The following is a 19,773-nucleotide window of genomic DNA, read 5'->3' on the forward strand; positions in this document are numbered from 1 at the left end:
AGTATTGGTTCCCCAGGTGTCTGGGGCCCCAAGACTAGGAATGGCGCAGGGCCCAAACTAGGAGTATAGAAAGGCGAGGCGGGGGGATGGAAGGGTGAATGTGGCTTAGGGAGTCCCGGCGTGGAGAGCTGCGCTATCGACTTACCCCAAGAGGTCTGAGGATAGTAGTCCAGAAAGGTTTTTTTATCTTGAGTCTGAACAAATGTTACCTTGGGCATCCTATTTATTTCTTTTCTACATTTTTTTATTGATACAAAATTCTTATCACATAAAACTCCACTTTAAAATAGTAGAATTCACATGGGCCTATTGATGCTAGCCTAAAATCACAGCTTGGGAAGCTGAGGCAAGAAGGCTACAAGTTCAATATCACCCTGGACTACTCCAGCCTGGGAACTTAGGGACACCCTATCTCAAAGTAAAAGTACAACAAAAGGGTTGAGGTGTAGAGTGCTTGCTTAGTAGGTATGAGGCCCCAATTCAATCTCCAGTGCCACAAGAAGAAAGTATAATTCAGTGGTGCTCTGTTGTTTTGTTTTTTAACATATTAACAATGTTACATACCAACACTCCCTCCTCTCAAAAAGAAATCCTGTGCCTGTCAGCAGTTCCTTCCTATTACCCATTTCCAGTCCAGTCAAACACTAATCTACTTTGTCTTTATGGGAGTTTCAAATAAATGGAATTGCGAAGTATATAGCCTTTTGTATCTGCCTTCATTCATATAGCATGCCTACAAGTCCATCCAAGTTACAGCATGTATGAAAACTTCATGGACAAAAAAATCCCATCACATGGACCTACTACATTTTGTTTCTATATACAGGAAGAGAATATTAGTCATCAATAGAAAGGACAGAAATACTACCATTTGAAAAACATGGATGAGGGGCTGGAGAAATGGTTTAATGGTTAAAAACACTAGTTATTCTTGCAGAAGACCCATTGAATCCCAGCACCCACATGGCAGCTAACAACTGTCCATAATTCCAGTTCCAGGGCCTCTTCTGTCCTCCGTGGGCATTGCACAACACAGGTGCACTTACATACATGCAAACACATAAAATAAAAATAACTTTAAATTATTTTTTAAAAAGAAAAACATGGATGAAACTAAAAGGCATTAAGTGAAACAGGTCAAATAGAGGGAAAAAAAAATAGTATGATTCCACATGTGGGACCTAAAAGGTCAAACTCAGGGAAAGATAGTAAAGTGGTATGGACCAGGAGCAGGAGCCCATGGGAAGGGGGCAGGGGCAAGAATGGGATGATGTTAGTCAAAAGGCATAAACTTTCAACTGAAGGAATAAGTTCTGAGGTTCAGAAGTACAGCATGGCAACTACTTGTAATGCTGAAATTTGTAAGTGCCTCTTAAGTGCTCTCACCGCACAAATGATAGCTCTATGATGAACTGGATAGGCTAATTTAACTGTGGTAATCCTTTTCTAATGTATACATTTATCAAATCATCATGAACTTATCACATTACATACATTTAATTTCATTGGTCAACAAATAAGAGGAGGGGCTAGAGAGATGGCTCAGTGGTTAAGAGCACTTGCTGCTCTTCCATAGAACCTGAGTTCATTCCCAGCACCCATGGCAGATGGCTCTCAACTGCCTGTGACTCTAGCTCCAGGGGGTACAACACCCTCTTTTAGCTTCTGTGGGTACCTGCACACATGTGGTATATACTTACCCCCAGACACACACATACACACAAAAATATTTTTTAAAAAAATAAGTGCTCTTATTTTAAAAATCATGAGAGCACTATCTACCCTTTAGTCATTTACTAAAGTTTTTGACTGCTGAGCAGCAAGCATCACATACAATGATGATGCAATCACTGGCTCAATTCTTGGACAAGATACAAAATAATTATACAACAAACTTTATAAACATTGTGATGAGGAGTGTGAGAAGCAACTAACAAGATGCTTAACTAACACGGGGTGTCAGGAACAAAAGTATGGGGCTAGAGGGGGCACCTGCACACACATAGTGCACACACACACACACACACACACACATAAAATAAATAAATCTTTTTTAAAACAATGAAAGTGAGCTAGGCATGGTGGTGCACGTTTTTAATGCCTGTACTCAGGAGGCAGAGGCAGGCAAATCTCTGTGAAATTGAGGCCAGCCTGGTCTACACAACAAATTTCAGGCCAGCTGGAACTACAAGGAAACCCTGTCTCAAAACAAACAAACAAACAAACAAACAAACAAAATGGGCTGGAGAGATGGCTCAGAGGTTAAGAGCACTGACTGCTCTTGCAGAGGACCCAGGTTCAAGTCCCAGCACCAACATGGTGGCTAACAACCATCCATAACTCCAGTTCCAGGAGAGCCAACACCATCTTCTGACCTCCTTGGGCACTGGACGACATGGGCGCACTACACACATGCAAGTAATATACACATACAATAAAAATAATAAATAAAATATATGTTAAAAACCAAACCAAAACAAAAAGAATGAAAGCCTAGTTGAACATACAGAAAAGATATAGCAAAACACACAAAGTGAGACTGGAATTATGCAAAACAAAGAATTATACAATAATAGGAATTTGGGAATTTATCCTAAATGAAACATGGAAACCTAGATTTTTCTCATAATGGTAAGTTATTTCTGAAACTGTTCTATAATCCACCCCACTAGACAGTAAACTCCATAAAGACAGTGATATATCTTTGTGTCACTGTTCTATTCTTGATACTTGATACGTAGAATAGGGCAGGTAATCAAATATTTATTGAGTCTAAATGACTTCACATTGTTGAAGAGAATATTGTTTTATAATACGTTTATACATGGCATAATTTTTTTTTCTCCAGAATAATAATGTATTCAAATTTCTCTTGGGGGGGGTCTTTTTGAGACAGGGTCTCCCTGTAGCCCCAGCTGGCCTGGAACTCATTATGTAGACTAGACCAGGCTGGCCCCAAACAGAGATCCACCAGCCTCTGCCTCCCAAGTGCTGGGATTAAAGGCATGTACCACCATGCCCAGCAAATATTTTCTAATCTTTATAGTTGTTTTCTTGATCTTTTTCCCCCCAAAAGATTTAACAGTCTAGTGTGTGCGTGTTTCTTTAGGTAGGTCACCTGTGTGCACGGAAAACCTGAGGTGTCATTCCTCAGGCATCTGAGGAATGCTTTGCTAAAAACAAGGTCTCCCACTGTCCTGAGCTTCGCCACGTAGGCTAGACTCACTGGCCAGTGAGTTTCCAAGCATCCAACCATCTCTACTTTCTATTTCGCCATCACTGGGATTCCAGGTGCATGCCTCCCACCCTGGCTTTTTGTGTGGGTTCTGGGGATGAAATGCAGGTACTGCTCTGGTAAGGCAAGCACTTCACTCACAGCCAAATGCTGTAGTAATTTTCTCTGAATTGTAAAGTTCCCTCCTAGAGGAAGATGAACTCAGGAACTAAACAAACTTCACAAATTGGACAGCTGACACTAATGGGATTTACAGTGGTCCTCCCCATGGTTAAAGAAGCAGGAAGGAACTGCCTGGCTCTGACGGAGCTACTGGAAGTTGTGCAGAGAACTCCAGAGCTGCAGCTTCCATGAGTCATCCCCTAGGCTAAGATAGGCTTTTCAGTGATGCAGCTACCTGAGAATCAGCCATGCTGCTATAGCCCCTCACCCCCACTCCTGAAAGTATCCCCACTAAAATTCACCAAGTTGGACATTAGTGGTATCGTTATTTTGGTCTGTCAACACTTCTCTATATGGGTTAAATAGATGTTTGTTCATATCTCCCCAAGAACAGTGTCACACAACATCATCTCCTCAGCACAAGATTCTATTTTTTAATATTTTATTTATTTTTGGGTTTTGAGACAGAGTCTTCCTTATAGCCCCAGTAGGCCTGGATTGTTATGTAAACTAGACTGGTCTCCATCACACAGAAATCTGCCTGCCTCTTGCCCCGTTGAATGCTAGGATTAAAGGCATGTGTCTCCACTCCTGACAGGATTCTATTTTTTTAAAGTATAGGGTAGGCAGGAGCTGGAGCTGTGGTCCCCTCCTGTTAATCTTGGAGGTCTAATCCCCTCTTGTGAGCCACAGTTCCATACTCCTCTTGTGGTGGGCGATGGTAGAAAAGATTGGAGGATGGAGGACTTCCCAACGTTGGGCAGCAGTTTCAGCTTTCTCTGAGGGGCGGCACTCCCTACAACTCCCTTCCCCGAGTTCCCAGTTTGTACATGGCAATGGCTTTGCCTTTATTCTGACCTTATCCTGGGGACAGGAGAGGTTTCTATGATTTACAGTCTAGTCTTTGGAGGACTATTCTCTAGCCATGGTCTTGACTCTACATGTGGACCTGGGTACCCAGGCCTTGACGCTGGACCTTTCCCATTCTCAGGCACTAAGATTTTTTCCATCATCTTTCTATTACTCCTTTACAGCCCCGTGTGCCTTCCCCTGTGCCCTACAGATCATGTAAAACACCTAACTGAACTTCTAGAGAGGAAAATCAGTCTGGGAAGTTAATTTTTAAAGTACTTTAAAGCTCTCAAATTAAAAATGCCTCATTGTATTTTAGAATGTAAATTCACAATTCTATATGTCTACTATAATTTTTTAGTATTATTCACTGACAAAATTATACTAGCAAACTTCAACAATACTGTGAAATTTCTCATCGTTTCTGTAATATGAGTTTGGCAAGTGCCTTTACCTGCTGAACCATCTCACCAAGTCTACACTCATTTTTTTAAAGCCCATAAAAATAATTGTATATACTGAATATATATACATAGATAATAAAGACATTTTAATGGGTAAGAAGGATGTAGAATAATTGTAAGATATTGATTTCCATTAGAAAGGAAGGAAGAAGAAAAAGATTGGCGAGAACTATAAAAGGAAGCATTCCAAACCCAAGAAACAGTAAAATGTCATCACTTGTCACTTAAGACTCATGATGTATAAGTATCTATTATTCTGTAACCTTTTCAAAATGCTTGCAATGTTTCACAATAAATAGATGATTTTTCAATCTTATATATCCTACTTAATTTACAGTGATAAGTACTGATTTGGTGAACCTATATAAAGTACAGCAGTGTGCAGGGTTGTGGAGCCACAAGGTAACAGCTAAGGCAGGGATCACTAGCATTTCCACAATAAAATAGAAAACAAAATTCAAAACTATTCTAGTAATGACAAAAGGAAATGACTTCCAGTATGAGTGGAGGAAATAACTAAAACTGACTGAACATTCCATGAAGTGCTACCATCTGATGATGACAACAAAACAAGATGTTAAAACAACGTTTTAATACATGTGAAATGCATGACATTGAATGGAGTCAGAATGAAGATTTTAGGGTGAGGCCCTGGGAAGATGTAGAACTTAGGATGCAGCAGGTAAGGCCTTTCCTGCTGACCTGCATCGAGTAGCTCCAAGCAGAAAGGAAAAAGCACTGACACACTGCAGATGGAAATCCCACCTGTGCAGATAGATGCAAAATCCTACTACCCTATTTGCTTTTGTATTTTAGTAAACATCTATTGAACAAAAGATATACAATACTCAAGGAAGGTCCCGTGTATAAGTTCCAGAGGAGCCCCAGATTACACTGTTTCCCAACCTTTAACAAATGTAACAAAGGACAATAAATAATTCCAACAAGGAAATGTTTTTAAAAAGAAAACCACAATGGTTACCCCAATGAGAATTCTTTGAAGAAGGACTAACACAAATGTCTTCAAATGAGGCAGACAGTCTCGGCCTGCACATTTAGATTCTCCAGGTTTGGCAAGTTCTATCTACACTGTGATTAGAAAATATGTTACTACCACAGACCTACCTTCAGTTTTCTGCTGTAGAACTGTTGTCAAATGCTCTATAGCTTCATCCACATGCAGCCCATGGAGGTCTAAAACATTCTGAGGCAACAGGGAGGCATTGACTTTCTCAAAGATCTCCACAGCAGCGAGGTGATTAGCTTCTTTCATTTTCTGCTCATGAAGACTACCCTGTAACCATAAACACATTGCCAACAATCACTGTAGATATTTGCTACTTGGACAATCAAAAAAGTAAAAATGCCCTAAATAAAAGCCAAAACAATAAATCTAACATCTTGATATAACAAGCTAAAAGACAAAACAAACCAAAATTTAGGAAAAAAATCTGTAAATAATATAGTTCTTAAACTACTCTATCACTATAAAAACAACATTTTTATTTTTAAATTTATTTAATTTTATTTATTATTTTTATTTTATGTGTATGAGTACATTGCCTGCATGTAGGTAGGTACACTGGTGTCATGCACTGCCCACCGAGGGCATCATATCTCCTGGAACTAGAGTTACAGATGGTTGTTAGCTGCCATGTGGGTACTGGGAACCAAACCCAGGTCCTCTGCAAGAGCAGCCAGTGCTCTTAACCGCTGAACCATCTCTCCAGCCCCCAAAACAAATTTATTAACTAAAAATCATAAACAGAAACTTAGCTGAACAATATCTAGTTCAAGAAAGATTCAACAGATTTATTACTTGATTAAGAAAGTATATTCTTTGATAATCCTAGGTCTCAGCCTGTTGATCCCTTCAAATATCTCCCAATTACCTGCTGAAGTCATCCCTCAAGGTCTGCTGTTGTCATTCCTCAAGGTCTGCTGTTAAGGCTCAAAGGATTATACCACTTTGACACCTAATATTCAGTTACAAGAAAGTAAGCCATATGGAACAATAAAAATAAAAACATTATCATGTAAAATGAGCCCAGGAAGAAATTTTACTCTCTTGAAACATACTGATATCATGCCAAGTGTAGTGGCATGTGCCTTTAATCCCAGCACTGGGAAAGTGGAAGCAGATGAATTTCTGTGAGTTAAGGGCCAGCCTGATCTACATAATGAGTTCCAGGTCAGTCAGATATATATATATGGATCCTGTCTCAAAAAAACAAACAAAAAAACAAAGTATTACTATCTCTTTCTTCTTTGTGACTATAAAAATGATGCTTGGAGGTTAAGGAGTTTGGCTTTATGGTTAAGAGTGCTTGCTGTAAAATTATGAAGATCTGAATTCAAATTCACATAAAAAGGTGGGCATACCTGTAACCCCAGCCTTGGGAGGCAGAGACAGGTGGACCCTGGGAGCTCTCTGGAAAGCCAGCCTAGCTAAAAAGGTAAGATTCCAATTCAGCAAGAAACCCTGTGTCGAGGCAATAAAGGAGAGAGTGATGGAAGACACCCAATGTCCTCCTTTGGCCTCTGTTATGTGCATAGAAGCAGGTGCCTGCACACTCATGTACATGTATCACACATATATACATCACACACACAACACAACACCACACACACACACACACACACACACACACACACACAGATATACACAGATGCAAGAAAGAAAAAGTGATGCTTTACTAAAAGTTCAAACATGATAGACAATGTAAGACCCATGTAATTCCACCCTAATACAATCTTTTCTGCCTCTTTCTTCCAGTACTTCTGTTCACACATGCGACTAAATGATATATTGTTCAGAAGCCCACCAAATGATTCAATATAAACTAAAGAAAATTACTATGAAAAACAACCATAAATCCCAGGTCACAAACCTATATTCCTAGCTACTTGGAAGGCAGAAGCACAAGAATCATAAGTTCAAGGCTAGCCTGGACAATTTAATGAACCTCTGTCTCAAAAGATTTTTTTCTTAAAAAGAAGAAAAAGAGACTGGAGAGATGGCTCAGGTCCATTGCCAGTTCCCACACGGTAGCTAACAACCATCCGTAACTCCAGTTCCAAGGAAATCCAAGAGCCTCTTCTCACCTCCAAGGGCATTGCACAACATGGGTGTACTTACATATATGCAGGCAATATACTCATACACATAAATAAAATAAAAAATAGTATTTTTTTAAAGCCTGTTTGGGCTGGAGAGATGGCTCAGCAATTAAGAGCACTGGCTGTTCTTATAGAAGATCCAGGTTCAAATCCCAGCACCCACATAGTGGCTAACAGCCATCTATAACTCCAGTTCCAGGGGATTCAATGCCCTCTTCTGACCTCCATGAGCACTGCATGACATAGGTACACTTACATATATGCAGGCAAAACACTCATACATATAAAATAGAAATAATAAATAAAATATTTAAAAATAAAAGAAAAAGTAAACTAAAAGAAGGTTGGAGAAGTAGTCGTAGAGTGCTTGGCCTCACACGTACAAGGCCTTAAATTCAACCCTGAGTATTATAGAACAAACTGAGGGCTGGAGAGATGGTTCAATGGTTAAGAGCACTGGTTGCTCTTGCAGAGGACCCAGGTTCAAATCTCAGCACCCACATCTGTAACTCCAGTTCATGGAAATTTGATGCCCTCTGCAGGCACTGCATGACATGGGTGCACTTACAAACATGCAGGCAATACACTCATACACATAAAATAAAAATAATACTTTTTTAAAAAAAGAATAAACTGTAATTCATGCAAGGCATACATAAAAAAGCAACAACAGGAACTGAGCATTCAAATGAGACATGTGTTTCTTTTATATCGGGACACTTTACATGTCACTTATATTATCTCTAAATTCATCCCCACACAGTGAAGTCAAGCTACAACATGTATAGCACTGTATGCTTCAAGGTCACTTAATGCCACACCTGACAAAGAAACAAACTGTAATGGGTTTTCTACTTTACCTGCTGAGCATAAAAGGTGGCCACATTTTTCTTCCCCATCCGATAGGCTTCCTTCGCTTTGCTGTAGCATTCACTCCTCTTCTGTTGGTGCAAGAAAGCCTCTGCCCTGTAGTCATCATACTCTGGGTACTCAAAATCCTGAAAAGATGGCTCACTGGGGGTATCTTCTGTCTCCTTTGGTTTCTTTGTCTAGATGTTACACAATAAATAATATACAAACAAAAAAATTTTAATGTTTGCCTCATTTCCAGAAAATGCATATAAAATCAAGGTTCTTAGTTAGGCATGGTTGCACAAGTCTATAATCCTAGCACTTGGGAGGTGGAGCAGGAAGATCAAGAGTTCAAGGCCAGCCTGGTCACACAGAGGTTTGGAGGCCAGTCTGGACTTCAAGAGATTGCTACAAAACAAAAACAAAAAAGTAGACTCCTGGGGCTCGAGAGATGGCTCAGCGGGTTAAGAGCACTGACTGCTCTTGCAGAGGACCCGGATTCGATGCCCAGCACCCACATGGCGGCTACAAACCATCCTTAACTCCAGTTCCAGGGGAATCCGAAGCCCTCTTCTGACCTTCGCAGCATTGCATGACACGGGTGCACGCACATACATGTAGGCAATACACTCGTATACATAAAATAAAAAATCACAAATAAAATATTTTTAAAAAGTAGACTCCCTTAACTTTTACTTTTTTTTTCCTCCAAAGAGATTTCCTCAGTGTCTAATTTTAGGTCAAGCATTTACAGACTACCAGTAACTTTTTCATGACATTAATGCTACCCCTTCTTTAACCACTCTTAGAAAACACTGAAGTGTTCTTTAAAATTGTTAAAATACAAATAGATCATAAAATCAAGCTAAAAGGCTAGGACTACAGAGGCAGAGGCAAAGGCAGGCAGATCTCTATGAGATCGAGACCAGTCTGGTCTACATAGCAAATTCCAGCAGACCAGCTGGTGCTACAGGGAAACCTCACCTCAAAAAGACCAAAAAAAAAAAAAAAAATTCAAACCAAAAGATAGAAGGTAAAATAGTCAAAATAATCAAAGAGTAATACTAATATACTCCACACAGAAATTTCTATTTTTGGTTTATATTTAAACCTTTTCAAAAGTTTCAAGTCTTGGATAGTGTTAAACACCTGCAATCCCCACTTTAGGGTGGAGGCAGGAGGATGGAGTTCAAGGTCATCCTTGACTACATGAAGCAGAACCACATGACATCTTGTCTCAGTTTCAAGGTAGCAATTTATAGTTTTGAAATCCAATTAAAAATAACTGAATACTTTATAAAAACAGAATGTCTTCTCAAGTTAGCATGACTGATAGATCATCAGAGCATTTACAGGGAAGTTTCAACCTGCTAATAACCTTTTAAAATAAGCCTGTGGCACGTAATTCCAGCCCTAGGGAGTACAAGGGAGTTTGACTAAGAACAGTGTGGGCTACATAGCAAGATCCTGTCTCAGAATCCAAAAACAGCAAGCGTGTGTGTGTGTGTGTGCACATGATATAATAATTATTCAAAACAGATCCTTAAAGAAGCAAAAGCCACTCTAATGTAAAACATAAGATAATAAAAATAATAATTATGCAAAGTTCCCCAGTGCTCTCCGCCAAGTAAGAAAACTGTATTTATAAAATAATATCCTTGGACAGTACATTCAAATGTCTCTAGAATTATCAAGAGCCATTGTTTAAAATTTTGAAATATAGTCATTTCTAAGTCAAGCTGACTTTCACTAATTTCTTCAAAGCATTATTAGCAGAGAACTGTTTACAAACAGCAATCTATTAGTTTATCCTAAGAGATATATGATTTTAATTGAGGGAAATCTTAAAAGTATTACAAGCCACACATGACATATCAAGTAATTTAATAAGTCTTTTATGAGCACTCAATACCAAAACCAAAAAAATTTGTAATTTTCAATACTATAGATAAACATGCTTTTACTGATATAATTAGCTAATACAGTAGGTTACTAGAATTCAAAATAATCTGAAAAATACTATTTTGTCAGAAATATTGTCAAGGATTATACTCCATCTTCAGCCTCAGCTCAGTTGCATCACTAACCTTTGAAATGTAGGTAAGTTTAATGACTTCAACCCGTGATGATCTGGAAGGTAGGTTCTGTGTATGATAATATACCATCCAAAACTGTCTTCCCTGGTGTCCAGTATGAAATACCTTCCAAGAAATTGCCCACTTTTCACTTTCTTCAATGTCTAAAAAAACCACAAATGCAATTCTGTCAATCTTCATAAGGCATTTCTGGGCTTGAACATTACATATTCGACCAAGAGCACCCATACCACCATAGTTCCAGCTTCCACAGCCACCCAGCTGCCAGGAGCAGCACCCATGATGGCCTGCCTGTGCTCTAACAGCCTCTTTAGGCATGTGCCTAGACATATGCACATGATTACATTTATTATTTTTATATGTATGAGTGTATTGTCTGCATGTAGGTAAGTGCACCTGTGTCATGCAATGCCCACAGAGAACAGAAGAGGCCGTCGGATCCCCTGGAACTGGAGTTATGGGCAGTTGTTAGCTGCCATGTGGATGCTGGGATTTGAACCCGGGTCTTCTGCAAGAACAACCAGTGTTCTTAACTGCTGAGCCATCTCTCCAGCCCCTATTTTTCTTAAATTTTTATTTATTTATTCATTTTTTGGTCTTTTGAGACAGGTTCTCCCTGTAGCCCCAGCTGGCCTGGAACTAACTATGTTGACCAGGCTGGCCTCGAACTCACAGAGGTCCACCTGTCTCTGCCTCCCGAGTGCTGGGATTAAAGGCATGCACCACCATAGATTTAAAACTTTATTATCACTTATTTTAAGTACTATATAAAATTATATGATATATATAGTATACATATATCACTAATTGGCAAAAATAAGCCAAGAAAGATTGGGACAAACTAGTCTAATACATAATAGTAGCTGGCTATATTATTTTGTTTACCTAGGCCAGAGGCTTGAAATAACAGATATCACTATACTCCCAACTCACTGACCGACCCAAATTTGTAAATCAGTCTTTTTATTTTTGCAACAAATACCCAGTCTATTTTATGAAAAAAGCCCACAACAAAAAAGGGGCCTCTTGTATTCCTAAAAATATTCAATCACAAGCTAATTTCTATCAATCTTCATATATTTTTAGTGCATGAGTTGCCTCCTAAATAACATAAAAAACTTGGGAAAGGATAAATAAAAACTTTCTAAGAATCACAAAAATTCCCATAGTACCTAACATTATGAACATAATAGTTTATAGAATTAGAGTCTCTATTGCTGTTGATACTAAAAAGTATAAATCAGGGCTGGAGAAATGACTCAGAGGTTAAGAGCACTAGCTGCTCTTACACAGGAGCTATGTTCGACTCCCAGCACCTACATGGCAGTTAACAACCATTCATAACTCCAGTTCCAGGGAATCTGACACTCTCTTCTGATCTCTGCAGGTACTGTACAACACAGATGCACTTACACACATGCAGGCAATACACTCGTACACATCAAAATAAAAATAATACATTTAAAAAAATTTTTTTAAATGCTCTTACACAGGAGCTATGTTCGACTCCCAGCACCTACATGGCAGTTAACAACCATTCATAACTCCAGTTCCAGGGAATCTGACACTCTCTTCTGATCTCTGCAGGTACTGTACAACACAGATGCACTTACACACATGCAGGCAATACACTCGTACACATCAAAATAAAAATAATACATTTAAAAAAATTTTTTTAAATATCAGATTCCCCTAGAACTAAAGTTAAGGACGGTTCATAGCTGCCATGTGGGTGCTGGGAATCGAACCCAGGTCCTATGCAAGAGCAGTCAGTGCTCTTAACCACTGAGCCGTCTCTCCAGCCCCATAAATAAAATATTTTTAAAAGCATAAATTATATTTGATTCTACGATAAGAATCTTCATTTCTTGTTTTTAAAAAAGAAAATCAGAATAGTTCTATTAGGCTTTCTCCCATGGGCTGTGGGCTGTCTAGCCTCAAGTTTCTAGGCCTGATATCAATACCAGACATGGGCTCTATCTTATAAAGCAAGCCTTAAATCCACTTAAAAAGTAGTTGCTTACTCCTGTAATATTCATGCCACTATTGCACCAGCAGGCATATCTTGCTGGGTCAGTTGTTGTAGCTCACAGAATTCACAGTTGGGTAAGGGTCATATTTTCTCTTCAGGTAGCTTACAAAGCACCTTCCAGCACTATAAAAGCTAAGAGAGTAGAGATGAGGCTTTGGAGAAAGAACCAGCTTCATTTCTCCTTATTTGTTCAACAGTTCATATATGTAGTGTCTTCAGCAATAAGGTCTCATTGTGACGTTCTGGTGGATAACCAGGAGCAAGGACAATGGCTAGTACTGTTTGAGTGTCTATGGAACCCGTGGTCAACAGCTTCAAAATAGAATCCATTCCTGCCACTGGACTTTTACTTGCAAGCCTATTGTGTCCAGTAGGGGCAATGTCCCCCTGTTATAAAGTAATCCCTTTTAACCTTTTTTAAAATAATGTGTATGTATATACTTTAAGTAGCTTCTATAATGATCCAACTACTCTGCTAAATATAGTATCAAACTGATTTCTAATGACTTATTGTTAGACCCATAGATTAATACAGCTCTCAACTCTCAGCAGAAGCACCCTTATACATCAGATGATGATTAACACAACAAACCACAACTAATCAAAGTACAGAGAATAAGAAGCTGCAGACTGCCTATCCTGAATAGGAAAGCTACATCAAACTTCTGCTTTCCAAAGCTCAGGGATCATTGTAGAAGAGAGGACAGAAAGAGTCTAAGAGTCAGAGATGGTGGATGACCACAAGGAAACAGTTTTCTAGACAGCTATGCAGCTACTCACATGAACTCACAACAATACTGACAGCATGGACAAAATCCTAGCATAGATGTGGGAAAGTAGGTAAGAAACTCCTATCCTACCTGATGAACTATTGGCAACCAATGGCTGCTGGGAGGGGGATAGTAAGTCTCATTTAAGGGTGAGATTTTTAGTAAGTTGATCAGGCTCCAGTAGATGGAACAACACTGAAGGGCATTTGGGGACACAAACCTGACTCTATAGGCTTTATATATTAGAGTACCAAAATTTGGTGGGGGGGTGGGATTAAGAGGGAGGGTACAGATACAGGAAGGGATCTAAATATGATCAAAATATATTATATGAAATTCACAAAAATTCAATTTAAAAAATTGTTTTAAAGAAAAAAAACAGTATACAATGAAAAATGTGTCTCAAATGCCCTCTTAAAATACAACTGAGATTTATTTTTTGATCCATTTCATACTGACATGATTTACTACAACTTCATTAAAAAGGGACAAAGAAAATAAGTGCTTAAAAAAATCACATAATAAATACCTCATTCTCTTATTAAAGACATAATGCATTGTGATACCCAAACTACTTTCTATGGGCAGTCAACCTGCATCATTTCAACAAAGACTAAAGAAAATAAAAGTAGTATTATTCATTAAAAAATATTAATGATATTTTCTTGAAAAGACTCAAACCAAAATGTTACTGGCACTGTGAAACACCCACTACTGTTTTTTTAGTATCGGAGATAGTGAAGAAACATGGTTCTTTTGCACACAAATTCTAAAAGTTTTTGTTTTGTGACAACCACATGTTGTGAGCAAGATTAAAAGTAGTTCCCAAAATAACTTTAAAAGTTTACCTTTTTGCCAAGGCTAACATAACTTAGAAACCCCTTTTCTCCTAGAAATATTTCCCAACCATCTTGGAGCACACATCTATCCTCCCTATCATGTCCCCCTTATCACCAAAATAACCAACACCAAGAAAGAAGCACTCTTCAGACTCAGTTTGACCTAAGAGAGACTGTGACCATCTTGTACACCCTCTTATCTTATGATGTAACATATCTATCTATCTATAGTACCATGTTTTTTCCAGATAGCTAGAGGCATCAGTGGAATCATTTGGTTCCTGTTCCATGAACAGCACCAGCAGGCCAAACAAATACCTAAACTACCCAAGTCCTATATATCTACTACACAATTGGAGAAAAAAAAAGGGGGATGGGGGGAGGACAGAACTACTGGTATACATGTGTATAATCTCAGCACTTGGAAGGGTTGAGGCAAGAGACTCTCAAGTACAAAGCCTGCCTGGGCTACACAGAGAAACCCTGTCTTAAAACAGAAAAAAGTTTAAAATGGAAGCCAGGCACGGTGGCCCACACCTTTAACCCCAGCACTTGGGAGGCAGAGGCTGGTGGATCTCTGTGAGATGGAGGCCAGCCTGGTGTCCATAATGAGTTCCAGGCCAGCTGGGATTACAGGGAGACCCTGTCTCAGTGGGGGTGGTCACTCTGCCCTCTTGCAGGCTCTGTAGGGTGAGATGAGAGAGATTGTGGGGTGAGACAGCACGTGGGGCCAGCACTCTAAAGCTGATGGAGACTACGGGCAGGCTTGAATGGCACATGGGTTACGGGAAGCCATTTCTTTGTAAGTCACTCCCTCCCAAATGTCATATAAACTATGCAAAATTCAAATAGAACTGTGGTATGCTGGTTCGTCAATCCGCATTAGGACCACAAGACCCTGAGTGAGTGAGGGCACGTCAAACAGAGAGCGGGAAGGGGAAAATTTAGTAAAACATGCCCATAATCCTGTAAGTGACCCTAATGAAACTCAGAAAAAGACAGGAAAGTAGAAGAGAGACTAGTTGGTAAGAGAAAGTTGATCAGCAGCAGAGGGATAAAAGAGGGGTGAATATGATCAAAATGCATTATATACCTATGAAAATGTCCTAATGAAATCCATTATTATATAAAATTAATATATAATAAAAAATTCTTAAAATCCAATGCTGAAACAAGATTTCTATGTAAAATCAATTACATTTCTTGCATTTACAATAAGTAATCAAAAAGTAGTATAAAGATAACAATTCCAAGGTAAAATGGTGCAAACACTTAGGAAAAAGTCTGGTCACTCAAGCTTAAATACTTTTGTCCACACATTTAGACTCTAGGATCTATATGATACTAAAGAGCCACTGCTATTCAATTATGCCTCATGTTCTATTGGGACAACATAGAAGAGCCTACACCAAATTTGTGGGAATTCAAGTGGTCATCATGTACACCAATATTAAACAAAGAACATAAATGGCTATAAATTCATTTTTTCTAACACATCTTTGTGTTAGAAAAACCAAATATGCTGCTGGCCATTAAATTTTCATTCAAGTCAAAATGGTAGAAAAATTATTACATTCAATGAACAAACAATATTTTTATATACAATTATCTACCTTTAGAGTAAAAGAGCAAGTTGGTAACTCTGTACCTTTTTCTCTTTAGATTTCTGTGCAGTATGAGAAATGACATTCTCATTTTGGTGAACATAATCTTGAGCTACAACTGTTTTCACAGGGTCTCCTTCAAGAACACAGTTTAGAAACTGCACTGTATGTTCCAATGAATAACTGCAGAAAATTTAAAATAATATGTTAATAAATAAAAATGAAAGGCCTGTGGAGACATGACCATAAGCAATCTTAAAGCATTTTATAAGAATACAAAAAACTAGGGCTAGAGAGATGGCTCCAAGGTCAACAGCACTCGCTGTTCTTTCAGAGGACCTTGGTTTGGTTCCCAGCACCCACACAGTAGCTCACAACAGTCTAATTCCTGTTCCAGAGCATATGATGCTTTTTCTGGCCTCTGTGGGCACCAGGCACACATGGGGTGCACATAATTACATGCGGGCAAACACACACATAAAAATCTTTTTTTTTTTTAAGTTAATATGAAAAACTGGCTTACTTTTAAGTTTTCAATATTGAAATTAAATGTTCACTGTGTATCTCAAAAGTTCAAGAGTGATCTGAGGGAAAATAATAAGTAATAAGTTCTCAAATACTTAAAATAACAATGCTTAGGATCAAACCCAGAGTCTTGCACATTCCAGGTAGGCATTCTACCACTGAGCTACCCCCTCAAAAATGAATGTCAAGCCAGGCACAATGGCACATACTATAATCCCAGCTACTCAGGAAGACTGAGACAGAACCACAAGTTTAAAGCCAGCCTGGGCTACATGACAAAATTCTTTCTCAAAATAAAAATATCAAAAAGCTAGGGATACAGCCCAGTGATAGGGAACTTGCCTAACATACATAAGGCCCTGAGTTCAATCCTCAGCACTGAAAGAAAGTAATATTGGGAGAGTAAGGGGTGGGGAGAGTCATGGATACTAAGTTACAATTAGACATGAGCAAGAGGTTCTGTTGTGCTTTTAATACAGTAGGGTGATTATACAGATAACAACTACATACTGCACATTTCAAGAAGCTAGAAAAGGATGTTGAAAGTTTATCATAATAAAATGGTAAGTGGGATGGTGAGGTGGCTCAGCAGGTAAAGAAAGACTCTTGTTGCCAAGCCTGACAGTCTGAATTCAGTTTCCAAGATTAACATGGTGAAAGGAACTTGTATACATATGCAAGCATGTGTGTGTGCACGTGTGTGCCAGTTAAAATTAACTTAGCTGGCTGGGGATGTGGCCAAGTTGGTAAAGCACTTGTCTAGCACACATGAAGCCCTAGATAGGATTCCCAGCACCACATAAAACTGGCCATAATGGCACATGCCTGTAATCCCAGCACTTGAGTAGAGGCAGGAGGATCAGAAGTTCAAAGTCATTCTCAGTCACATGGCAAATTTGAGGACAGCCTGGGCTACATGAGATCCTATCTCAAAAAAAAATGTTTTAAAGCTAATTTTTAAAAATAAAGATGATGTATAAGGCTCTGGATTCAATTCCCAGCACCAAAATTGTAGGAGGAGATAATACTGATAATTCAATTTCTAATTTCTTATTTGTTTGTAAGGAGACGAGATCTAGCTACGTAGCCCTGGCTGGCCTGGAACTTGTGGCATGTCTATAATGCCAGACTCTGAATTTCTGGCCTTATTCCAAGCAGATGAACCACAAATTCCAAGCAGATAAGCCACAAATTTCATATTATCATCTGTATTCCTTAAATCTTTTGTGGACTCTAGTTTCAATTTCCTTCAAAAATCAGACACAGGGCTGAAGAGATGGCCCGGTGATCAAGAGCACTGGCTGCTCTTGCAGAGGAGCTGGGTTTGGTTTACAGCATCCCACATATTGGCTAAAAACCATCTGCAATTCCAGTTCCAGGGGATACAACACCCTCTTCTGGCCTCTGTGAGCATTGCACACATGTGGTGCACTTACATACATGCAAGTAAAACACTCATACACATAATAAAAAATAAAAAATTTTAAATTGCTTATTTAAAAAAAACCACAAATAATATATCTCTAAGGTGATAATTTTATTGTATCAAATTCCAGTTATACCATGAGGTTCTAGTTTTTTTAAAAAAAAAAAAGTTTAAACAGAAATGCAAAACAGGAAAGTAAAACACTGTCCTACCTCGGTCCTACATTATTTGGGCAGGTTTTTCATGGTGATAGTATATAGTCTGGAACATGAATTCTGCAAATTAACCAACATCTGATACACTCATGTTCATTATCTAAAGAAACTCATTCCAAATTATGATTTTATATGGCTCATTATTTCACATTATTTATGCCTCTCATCTCGTCCATTTGCCAGATAATGAAAAACTGACCACACAGAAATATTTTTGAAATGTGATAGCTAGGCTAGTGATACAGGTCATAGATGGAGCACTTGACTAGTATATGGTAGGCCCTGGGCTCAATCCCCAGCACTTGGGGGTTGGTGGGGGGAGAACCTGATAGCCAGGTTATCTTAAATAGTCTGATATTTTGTTTGCCATTATTCTTCAACTTACTAAAGACAACCCTTGAAGGGAAGTCACTTGGGACTATAAGCTTTAAACTCTCTCATCTTTTTGCCTCAGATACGCTGAAAACAGAATTTCTAGGGGCTGGGTGCAACCAACAATTATCCACATCCGTTTTAGTCCTTAAACTTACCCACTCACTCAAAGGGCTAGGAGTCACTCTCCCACACTAGTGTTTGAGGGTTGTGGCCCAAGATTATCCCTCAAGGACAAATAGCAGCAGCTGAGGCTAATACCCTCCTCACCATGAGGAAGCCGATGCTACTGTTTGCTAAGAGAATCATTCAGCTGCTGACAACGACATGGGACAATCAACCACCTACTGTCCAGTCACTCTGGCCATGCTCCAAAAGGATTTTTCCAGCCCCCTCACCTGTCCTAGGAAACATAACTTTGGACTGTTTCACCTCCAAATCCTCTGACCCTAGCCCCAGTGGAAAAGTTACCATATGCCAGCAAGACCTCCTTATTCCCACCCCCACATTTGGGAGTCTTTAATATATAATTCTAGGAAAGCATTCCATTAGGGTCAAAAATAAAGTAATTCATGTAATATTTATAAAAACTGACAAGTACAAAAGCACACAGAATATCTCAAATTCCAAAAACTAGAACTGCTCCAGGCTTATATTCTAACACAAAAGCAACAGAACATTTATTCACACCAAAGTTATTTTTCCATTTAGATAATTGTTCTTGGGCAAATAAAAAGGCAAACTAAAATCAGAGATATTTTGAAAAATAATCAAAATTTGAAAATAATGTCAAAATCAAAACAACAGAGAAAATTCACACCCTTAAATGCATGTTATTAAAGAATGGAAGAAAATGAGCTAACTAGAGTTGAAAATATAAATTTTTTTAAAAACTTTGAGAAAGGAATCAACAAAAATAAATGTAAACCAAGTTGGAGAAATGGCTCAATGGTTAAGAGCACATACTGCTCTTGCAAAAGACCAGAGTTCAGTTCCCAGCACCCATCTGAAGCAGCTCACAACTGCCTGAAACTCCAGCTCCATGGGGACCCAAAACCTGCACTAACGTGCAGATACTCAGACACACACATATATATAATTAAAAATAATTTTTAAAAATCTTAAAAAAATAAATGTAAGCCATAAAACAATAGACCAACCTATTAACCAAAAAGCTTATTGTTTAGAAGGACTACTCCAAAAAAGAAC

The 19,773-nt window shown here is 38.7% G+C and overlaps 1 protein-coding gene across 6 annotated transcripts in view; it reads right to left on the minus strand.

The window, feature by feature from the left end:
• N4bp2 (NEDD4 binding protein 2) overlaps positions 1 to 19,773 on the minus strand; it is a 108,227-nt gene that overhangs the window by 24,371 nt on the left and 64,083 nt on the right. For all 6 annotated transcript variants that reach the window (XR_003848581.1, XR_003848580.1, XR_003848578.1 and 3 more), the window contains 3 exons: positions 16,071 to 16,209; positions 8,694 to 8,882; positions 5,839 to 6,007 (listed from right to left, as the gene is read on the minus strand). Coding sequence is in view for 1 of the 6 variants with exons in the window: in XM_029560702.1 (XP_029416562.1) it covers positions 5,839 to 6,007; positions 8,694 to 8,882; positions 16,071 to 16,209 (497 nt within the window). In the remaining 5 variants the exon portion in view is untranslated. The remainder of the gene's footprint in view (positions 1 to 5,838; positions 6,008 to 8,693; positions 8,883 to 16,070; positions 16,210 to 19,773) is intronic.

This window comes from Nannospalax galili, unplaced genomic scaffold (genome assembly GCF_000622305.1).
Source record: "Nannospalax galili isolate Female #2095 unplaced genomic scaffold, S.galili_v1.0 scaffold772, whole genome shotgun sequence".
In the NCBI taxonomy this organism is placed as follows: Eukaryota; Metazoa; Chordata; class Mammalia; order Rodentia; family Spalacidae; genus Nannospalax; species Nannospalax galili.